The 10,000-nt window shown below is 50.9% G+C and overlaps 1 protein-coding gene across 1 annotated transcript in view; it reads left to right on the forward strand.

The window, feature by feature from the left end:
- The window catches only part of LOC115145490 (cytosolic Fe-S cluster assembly factor nubp1), a 21,066-nt gene that overhangs the window by 5,086 nt on the left and 5,980 nt on the right, over window positions 1–10,000 (forward strand). The window contains exons 7-10 of the mRNA XM_065010911.1: window positions 195–269; window positions 792–951; window positions 6,475–6,585; window positions 7,072–7,174. Coding sequence (XP_064866983.1) covers window positions 195–269; window positions 792–951; window positions 6,475–6,585; window positions 7,072–7,174 — 449 coding nt within the window. The remainder of the gene's footprint in view (window positions 1–194; window positions 270–791; window positions 952–6,474; window positions 6,586–7,071; window positions 7,175–10,000) is intronic.

The raw sequence follows: 10,000 nt of genomic DNA on the forward strand, positions 1-10,000 counted from the left end.
ACCTGTGTGTGTGTGTGTGTGTGTGTGTGTGTGTGTGTGTGTGTGTTCCAGTATGTAGAGGATAACCTGTGTGTGTGTGTGTGTGTGTGTGTGTGTGTTCCAGTATATAGAGGATAACCTGTGTGTGTGTGTGTGTGTGTGTGTGTGTGTGTGTGTGTGTGTGTGTGTGTGTGTGTGTGTTCCAGTATGTAGAGGACAACCTGTGTCATGTCTATTGGCTTCCTACTCAGCAGTCCTGATGATGCTGTTATCTGGAGAGGACCCAGAAGAAGGACAACCTGTGTGTGTGTGTGTGTGTTTAGTGTTGACAGTGTCTGTTCCTGTATATAAGATAACCTGTGTCACAGGACTGTTTGTGTTAGATGGGTTACTGTGTGTGTGTGTGTGTGTGTGTGGACTGTTTGGTTAGATGGGTTACTGTGTGTGTGTGTGTGTGTGTGTGTGTTTGGTTAGATGGGTTACTGTGTGTGTGTGTGTGTGTGGACTGTTTGGTTAGATGGGTTACTGTGTGTGTGTGTGTGTGAACGGGACTGTTTGGTTAGATGTGTTACTGTGTGTGTGTGTGTGTTTGTGGACTGTTTAAAGATGAACATTACTGTGTGTGTGTGTGTGTGTGTGGACTGTTTGGTTAGATGGGTTACTGTGTGTGTGTGGGTTGCTATGACTGGGTCATTATTATATAAAAAATAAAATAAATCAAGTGTGAATGATGATGATGAGATGATGAAATTTAATTGGTTAATTGTCTGTGAGGCTGTGATCTGATTGGCTGTGGTGGTGCTGCACTTCCTGTCAGGGATGATCAAACAGTTCCTGCGAGATGTCGATTGGGGGGAACTGGATTACCTCATCGTGGACACGCCCCCTGGCACCTCTGACGAACACCTGTCTATCGTCCAGTACCTTAGCTCCGCCCACATCGACGGAGCCGTCATCATCACCACCCCGCAGGTAACTACGGCGACTACGGCTCACTAGAGAGAACAACTAGGTAGCTAAGGCACGTCGCTACGGCAACCGGGTAGCTACAGCATGTTTCTGTTGTTACTACGTCGCTAAGGCACGTCACTACGGCAACCGGGTAGCTACAGCATGTTTCTGTTACCATGTCGCTAAGGCACGTCACTACGGCAACCAGGTAGCTACAGCATGTTTCTGTTGTTAACCACGTCACTACGGCACGTCGCCACGGCAACCGGGTAGCTACAGCATGCTTCTGTTGTTAACCGCCTCGCTACGGCATGTCGCCACGGCGACCGGGTAGCTACAGCATGTTTCTGTTGTAACCGCGGCAACCAGGTAGTTTATATATATAACGGATGTTGTTTTGACCTTTGCTCTCGATTATGGCCTGGTGGTCACATCATAAATGACTGGCTGTCTGGGTGGTTTAACCAGGACTGTCTGGGTGGTTTATCCAGGACTGTCTGGGTGGTTTATCCAGGACTGTCTGGGTGGTTTAACCAGGACTGTCTGGGTGGTTTAACCAGGACTGTCTGGGTGGTTTAACCAGGACTGACTGGGTGGTTTATCCAGGACTGTCTGGGTGGTTTATCCAGGACTGTCTGGGTGGTTTAACCAGGACTGTCTGGGTGGTTTAACCAGGACTGTCTGGGTGGTTTAACCAGGACTGTCTGGGTGGTTTAACCAGGACTGTCTGGGTGGTTTAACCAGGACTGTCTGGGTGGTTTAACCAGGACTGTCTGGGTGGTTTAACCAGGACTGTCTGGGTGGTTTACCAGGACTGTCTGGGTCGTTTAACCAGGACTGTCTGGGTGGTTTAACCAGGACTGTCTGGGTGGTTTAACCAATACTGACTGGGTCGTTTAACCAGGACTGTCTGGGTCGTTTAACCAGGACTGTCTGGGTAGATGGGTTGCTATGACTGGGTCGTTTAACCAGGACTGACTGGGTGGTTTAACCAGGACTGTCTGGGTGGTTTACCAGGACTGTCTGGGTGGTTTAACCAGGACTGTCTGGGTGGTTTAACCAGGACTGTCTGGGTGGTTTAACCAGGACTGTCTGGGTGGTTTAACCAGGACTGTCTGGGTGGTTTAACCAATACTGACTGGGTCGTTTAACCAGGACTGTCTGGGTCGTTTAACCAGGACTGTCTGGGTAGATGGGTTGCTATGACTGGGTCGTTTAACCAGGACTGACTGGGTCGTTTAACCAGGACTGTCTGGGTGGTTTAACCAGGACTGTCTGGGTGGTTTACCAGGACTGTCTGGGTCGTTTAACCAGGACTGTCTGGGTGGTTTAACCAGGACTGTCTGGGTGGTTTAACCAGGACTGTCTCTGGGTCGTTTAACCAGGACTGTCTGGGTAGATGGGTTGCTATGACTGGGTCGTTTAACCAGGACTGACTGGGTCGTTTAACCAGGACTGACTGGGTCGTTTAACCAGGACTGTCTGGGTGGTTTAACCAGGACTGTCTGGGTGGTTTAACCAGGACTGTCTGGGTGGTTTAACCAGGACTGACTGGGTGGTTTAACCAGGACTGACTGGGTGGTTTAACCAGGACTGTCTGGGTGGTTTAACCAGGACTGTCTGGGTGGTTTAACCAGGACTGTCTGGGTGGTTTAACCAGGACTGTCTGGGTGGTTTAACCAGGACTGTCTGGGTGGTTTAACCAGGACTGTCTGGGTGGTTTAACCAGGACTGTCTGGGTGGTTTAACCAGGACTGTCTGGGTGGTTTAACCAGGACTGTCTGGGTGGTTTAACCAGGACTGTCTGGGTGGTTGAACCAGGACTGTCTGGGTGGTTGAACCAGGACTGTCTGGGTGGTTGAACCAGGACTGTCTGGGTGGTTGAACCAGGACTGTCTGGGTGGTTGAACCAGGACTGTCTGGGTGGTTGAACCAGGACTGTCTGGGTGGTTGAACCAGGACTGTCTGGGTGGTTTAACCAGGACTGACTGGATGGTTTAACCAGGACTGTCTGGGTCGTTTAACCAGGACTTGGTAATGTGCCCTCCTCACGACTGTCTTGGTGTGTTTTGGACCATGTTAGTTTGTTGGTGATGTGGACGTCAAGGAACTTGAAGCTCTCAACCTGCTCCACTACAGCCCCGTAGTGTGAGTAGTAGTAGGCTCGTGTCACTGGGCAGCTCGCGGCTGTGCTTCCCGTTTGTAGTCTGTAATGGTTTGCAAGCCACACACAGGGCTTGAGCTGTGAGTAGTAGTAGGCCACACACAGGGCTTGAGCTGTGAGTAGTAGTAGGCCACACACAGGGCTTGAGCTGTGAGTAGTAGTAGGCCACACACAGGGCTTGAGCTGTGAGTAGTAGTAGGCCACACACAGGGCTTGAGCTGTGAGTAGTAGTAGGCCACACACAGGGCTTGAGCTGTGAGTAGTAGTAGGCCACACACAGGGCTTGAGCTGTGAGTGAGTAGTAGGCCACACACAGGGCTTGATTTGTAGCTGTAATGGTTTGAGTAGTAGTAGTGTGAGTAGGGCTAGTAGGCACACACAGGGCCTGTAGTAGTTGAGCCTGTAGTAGTAGTAGGCCACACACAGGGCCTGTAGTAGTAGTAGGCCACACACAGGGCCTGTAGTAGTAGTAGTAGGCCACACACAGGGCCTGTAGTAGTAGTAGTAGGCCACACACAGGGCCTGTAGTAGTAGTAGTAGGCCACACACAGGGCCTGTAGTAGTAGTAGTAGGCCACACACAGGGCCTGTAGTAGTAGTCCCACACAGGGCCTGTAGTAGTAGTCCACACACAGGGCCTGTAGTAGTAGGTGTAGTAGTAGGCCAGGGCCTGTAGTAGTAGTAGTAGGCCACACACAGGGCCTGTAGTAGTAGTAGGGCCACACACAGGGCCTGTAGTAGTAGTAGGCCACACACAGGGCCTGTAGTAGTAGTAGTAGTAGGCCACACACAGGGCCTGTAGTAGTAGTAGTAGTAGGCCACACACAGGGCCTGTAGTAGTAGTAGTAGGCCACACACAGGGCCTGTAGTAGTAGTAGTAGGCCACACACAGGGCCTGTAGTAGTAGTAGTAGGCCACACACAGGGCCTGTAGTAGTAGTAGTAGGGCCACACACAGGGCCTGTAGTAGTAGTAGTAGGCCACACACAGGGCCTGTAGTAGTAGTAGTAGGCCACACACAGGGCCTGTAGTAGTAGTAGTAGGCCACACACAGGGCCTGTAGTAGTAGTAGTAGGCCACACACAGGGCCTGTAGTAGTAGTAGTAGGCCACACACAGGGCCTGTAGTAGTAGTAGTAGGCCACACACAGGGCCTGTAGTAGTAGTAGTAGGCCACACACAGGGCCTGTAGTAGTAGTAGTAGGCCACACACAGGGCCTGTAGTAGTAGTAGTAGGCCACACACAGGGCCTGTAGTAGTAGTAGTAGGCCACACACAGGGCCTGTAGTAGTAGTAGTAGGCCACACACAGGGCCTGTAGTAGTAGTAGGCCACACACAGGGCCTGTAGTAGTAGTAGTAGTAGGCCACACACAGGGCCTGTAGTAGTAGTAGTAGTAGGCCACACACAGGGCCTGTAGTAGTAGTAGTAGGCCACACACAGGGCCTGTAGTAGTAGTAGTAGGCCACACACAGGGCCTGTAGTAGTAGTAGTAGTAGGCCACACACAGGGCCTGTAGTAGTAGTAGTAGGCCACACACAGGGCCTGTAGTAGTAGTAGTAGTAGGCCACACACAGGGCCTGTAGTAGTAGTAGGCCACACACAGGGCCTGTAGTAGTAGTAGGCCACACACAGGGCCTGTAGTAGTAGTAGGCCACACACAGGGCCTGTAGTAGTAGTAGGCCACACACAGGGCCTGTAGTAGTAGTAGTAGGCCACACACAGGGCCTGTAGTAGTAGTAGTAGGCCACACACAGGGCCTGTAGTAGTAGTAGTAGGCCACACACAGGGCCTGTAGTAGTAGGCCACACACAGGGCCTGTAGTAGTAGTAGTAGGCCACACACAGGGCCTGTAGTAGTAGTAGTAGGCCACACACAGGGCCTGTAGTAGTAGTAGTAGGCCACACACAGGGCCTGTAGTAGTAGTAGGCCACACACAGGGCCTGTAGTAGTAGTAGGCCACACACAGGGCCTGTAGTAGTAGTAGTAGTAGGCCACACACAGGGCCTGTAGTAGTAGTAGGCCACACACAGGGCTTGTAGTAGTAGTAGGCACACACAGGGCCTGTAGTAGTAGGCCACACACAGGGCCTGTAGTAGTAGTAGTAGGCCACACACATGGCCTGTAGTAGTAGTAGGCCACACACAGGGCCTGTAGTAGTAGTAGTAGGCCACACACAGGGCCTGTAGTAGTAGTAGTAGGGCCACACACAGGGCCTTAGTAGTAGTAGTAGTAGGCCACACACAGGGCCTGTAGTAGTAGTAGTAGGCCACACACAGGGCCTGTAGTAGTAGTAGGCCACACACAGGGCTTGTAGTAGTAGTAGTAGGCCACACACAGGGCTTGTAGTAGTAGTAGTAGGCCACACACAGGGCTTGTAGTAGTAGGCCACACACAGGGCTTGTAGTAGTAGTAGTAGGCCACACACAGGGCTTGTAGAAGTAGTAGGCCACACACAGGGCCTGTAGTAGTAGTAGGCCACACACAGGGCCTGTAGTAGTAGTAGGCCACACACAGGGCCTGTAGTAGTAGTAGGCCACACACAGGGCCTGTAGTAGTAGTAGGCCACACACAGGGCCTGTAGTAGTAGTAGGCCACACACAGGGCTTGTAGTAGTAGTAGGCCACACACAGGGCTTGTAGTAGTAGTAGGCCACACACAGGGCTTGTAGTAGTAGTAGTAGGCCACACACAGGGCTTGTAGTAGTAGTAGTAGGCCACACACAGGGCTTGTAGAAGTAGTAGGCCACACACAGGGCCTGTAGTAGTAGTAGGCCACACACAGGGCCTGTAGTAGTAGTAGGCCACACACAGGGCCTGTAGTAGTAGTAGGCCACACACAGGGCCTGTAGTAGGCCACACACAGGGCCTGTAGTAGTAGTAGGCCACACACAGGGCCTGTAGTAGTAGTAGGCCACACACAGGGCCTGTAGTAGTAGTAGTAGTAGGCCACACACAGGGCCTGTAGTAGTAGTAGTAGGCCACACACAGGGCTTGCAAACCATTACAGACTACAAGAGGGAAGCCCAGCCGCGAGCTGCCCAGTGACACGAGCCTACCAGACGAGCTAAATCACTTCTATGCTCGATTGGAGGAAAGTAACACTGAAACTTGCATGAGAGCATCAGCTGTTCCAGATGACTGTGTGATCACGCACTCCGCAGCTGACTGGCAATTGTCTTCACTGACATGTTCAACCTCTCCCTGACTTAGTCTGTAATACCAACATCTCTCACCCTCCTCCTCCCTCTCCCCCTCCTCCCTCACTCCTCCTCCTCCCTCCCCACTCCTCCCTCCCTCTCTCTCCCCCCCTCCTCCCTCACTCTCTCTCCCCACTCCTCCCTCCCTCTCTCTCCCTCCTCCCTCCCTCTCTCCCCCTCTCCAGGAGGTATCTCTTCAGGATGTCAGGAAGGAGATCAGGTTCTGTCAGAAGGTCCAGCTACCCATCATAGGAGTGGTGGAGAACATGAGTGGGTTTGTCTGTCCCAAATGCAAGGTGAGAGTTTTATTTATTTATTTATATATATGTGTGTGTGTATATGTGGACAATGTATAATTTTCTCTCATAAAGACAGACACATTTCATTTGCATGATGTGTAACCCTCTCTCTCTCTCTCCCCCCTCGTCTCTGTCCCCCATCTCGTCTCTCTCCCCTCCTCTCCTCTCTATCCCTCGTCTCTCTCCCCCATCTCTCTCTCTCCCGTCCTCTCCTCTCTATCCCTCGTCTCTCTCCCCCATCTCTCTCTCTCCCCTCTCCTCTCTCTCCCCTCGTCTCTGTCCCCCATCTCGTCTCTCTCCCCCATCTCGTCTCTCTCCCCTCCTCTCCTCTCTATCCCTCGTCTCTCTCCCCATCTCTCTCTCTCCCCTCTCCTCTCTCTCCCTCGTCTCTCTCTCCCCTCTCCTCTCTCTCCCTCGTCTCTCTCCCCCATCTCGTCTCTCTCCCCTCCTCTCCTCTCTCTCCCTCGTCTCCCCCTCCTCAAGAACACGTCTCAGATCTTCCCCCCCACCACGGGAGGAGCAGAGAGGATGTGTGAAGAGATGAACCTTACTCTGCTAGGACGAGTCCCACTGGACCCCAGGATAGGTACTGGACTACAGATAGCTGTGTTAGTACCAGTCCTACTGGACCCCAGGATAGGTACTGGACCCCAGGATAGGTACTGGACCCCAGGATAGGTACTGGACCCCAGGATAGAGACTGGACCCCAGGATAGGTACTGGACTACAGATAGCTGTGTTAGTACCAGTCCTACTGGACCCCAGGATAGGTACTGGACCCCAGGATAGGTACTGGACCCCAGGATAGGTACTGGACCCCAGGATAGGTACTGGAACCCAGGATAGATACTGGACCCCAGGATAGATACTGGACCCCAGGATAGAGACTGGACCCCAGGATAGATACTGGACCCCAGGATAGGTACTGGACCCCAGGATAGGTACTGGACCCCAGGATAGGTACTGGACCCCAGGATAGGTACTGGACTACAGATAGCTGTGTTAGTACCAGTCCTACTGGACCCCAGGATAGATACTGGACCCCAGGATAGGTACTGGACCCCAGGATAGGTACTGGACCCCAGGATAGATACTGGACTACAGATAGCTGTGTTAGTACCAGTCCTACTGGACCCCAGGATAGATACTGGACCCCAGGATAGATACTGGACCACAGGATAGATACTGGACCACAGGATAGATACTGGACCACAGGATAGATACTGGACCCCAGGATAGATACTGGACCCCAGGATAGGTACTGGACCCCAGGATAGGTACTGGACCCCAGGATAGATACTGGACTACAGATAGCTGTGTTAGTACCAGTCCTACTGGACCCAGGATAGATACTGGACCCCAGGATAGATACTGGACCCCAGGATAGATACTGGACCACAGGATAGGTACTGGACCCCAGGGTAGATACTGGACCACAGGATAGGTACTGGACTACAGATAGCTGTGTTAGTACCAGTCCTACTGGACCCCAGGATAGATACTGGACCCCAGGATAGATACTGGACCACAGGATAGGTACTGGACCCCAGGGTAAGATACTGGACCCCAGGATAGATACTGGACTACAGATAGCTGTGTTAGTACCAGTCCTACTGGACCCCAGGATAGGTACACCACAGCTATGCAGTAAGTCAGGTCTATAGATCCACAGCTATGCAGTAGGTCTAGATCCACAGCTCTAAGTCAGGTCTATAGATCCACAGCTATGCAGTAAGCCAGGTCTATAGATCCACACCACAGCAGTAAGTCAGGTCTATAGACCCACAGCTATGCAGTAAGTCAGGTCTATAGATCCACAGCCATGCAGTAAGCCAGGTCTATAGACCCACACCACAGCTATGCAGTAAGTCAGGTCTATAGATCCACAGCCAGTAAGCAGGTCTATAGATCCACAGGTAAGTCAGGTCTATAGATCCACAGCTATGCAGTAAGTCAGGTCTATAGATCCACAGATATGCAGTAAGTCAGGTCTATAGATCCACAGCTATGCAGTAAGTCAGGTCTATAGATCCACAGCTATGCAGTAAGTCAGGTCTATAGATCCACAGCTATGCAGTAAGTCAGGTCTATAGATCCACAGCTATGCAGTAAGTCTGGTCTATAGATCCACAGCTATGCAGTAAGTCAGGTCTATAGACCCATAGATCCACAGCTAAGCCAGGTCAGATCCAAGTCAGGGTCTATAGATCCACAGCTATGCAGTAAGTCAGGTCTATAGATCCACAGCTATGCAGTAAGTCAGGTCTATAGATCCACAGCTATGCAGTAAGTCAGGTCTATAGATCCACAGCTATGCAGTAAGTCAGGTCTATAGATCCACAGCTATACAGTAAGTCAGGTCTATAGATCCACAGCTATGCAGTAAGTCAGGTCTATAGACCCACAGCTATGCAGTAAGTCAGGTCTATAGATCCACAGCCACAGCAGTAAGTCAGGTCTATAGATCCACAGCTATGCAGTAAGTCAGGTCTATAGACCCACAGCCATGCAGTTAGTCAGGTCTATAGATCCACAGCTATGCAGTAAGTCAGGTCTATAGATCCACAGCTATGCAGTAAGTCAGGTCTATAGATCCACAGCTATGCAGTAAGTCAGGTCTATAGACCCAAACCACAGCTATACAGTAAGTCAGGTCTATAGATCCACAGCTATACAGTAAGTCTGGTCTATAGATCCACAGCTATGCAGTAAGTCAGGTCTATAGATCCACACAGCTATGCAGTAAGTCAGGTCTATAGATCCACAGCTAGCAGTAAGTCAGGTCTATAGATCCACAGCTATGCAGTAAGTCAGGTCTATAGATCCACAGCTATGCAGTAAGTCAGGTCTATAGATCCACAGCTATGCAGTAAGTCAGGTCTATAGACCCACAGCCATGCAGTTAGTCAGGTCTATAGATCCACAGCTATGCAGTAAGTCAGGTCTATAGATCCACAGCTATGCAGTAAGTCAGGTCTATAGATCCACAGCTATGCAGTAAGTCAGGTCTATAGATCCACAGCTATGCAGTAAGTCAGGTCTATAGACCCACAGCTATGCAGTAAGTCAGGTCTATAGATCCACAGCTATGCAGTAAGTCAGGTCTATAGATCCACAGCTATGCAGTAAGTCAGGTCTATAGATCCACAGCTATGCAGTAAGTCAGGTCTATAGATCCACACCACATCTATGCAGTAAGTCAGGTCTATAGATACACACCACAGCTATGCAGTAAGTCAGGTATATAGATCCATAGCCATGCAGTAAGTCAGGTCTATAGATCCACACCACATCTATGCAGTAAGTCAGGTCTATAGACCCACAGCTATGCAGTAAGTCAGGTCTATAGATCCACACCACAGCTATGCAGTAAGTCAGGTCTATAGATCCACACCACAGCTATGCAGTAAGT

Source organism: Oncorhynchus nerka, linkage group LG26 (assembly GCF_034236695.1).
Source record: "Oncorhynchus nerka isolate Pitt River linkage group LG26, Oner_Uvic_2.0, whole genome shotgun sequence".
In the NCBI taxonomy this organism is placed as follows: Eukaryota; Metazoa; Chordata; class Actinopteri; order Salmoniformes; family Salmonidae; genus Oncorhynchus; species Oncorhynchus nerka.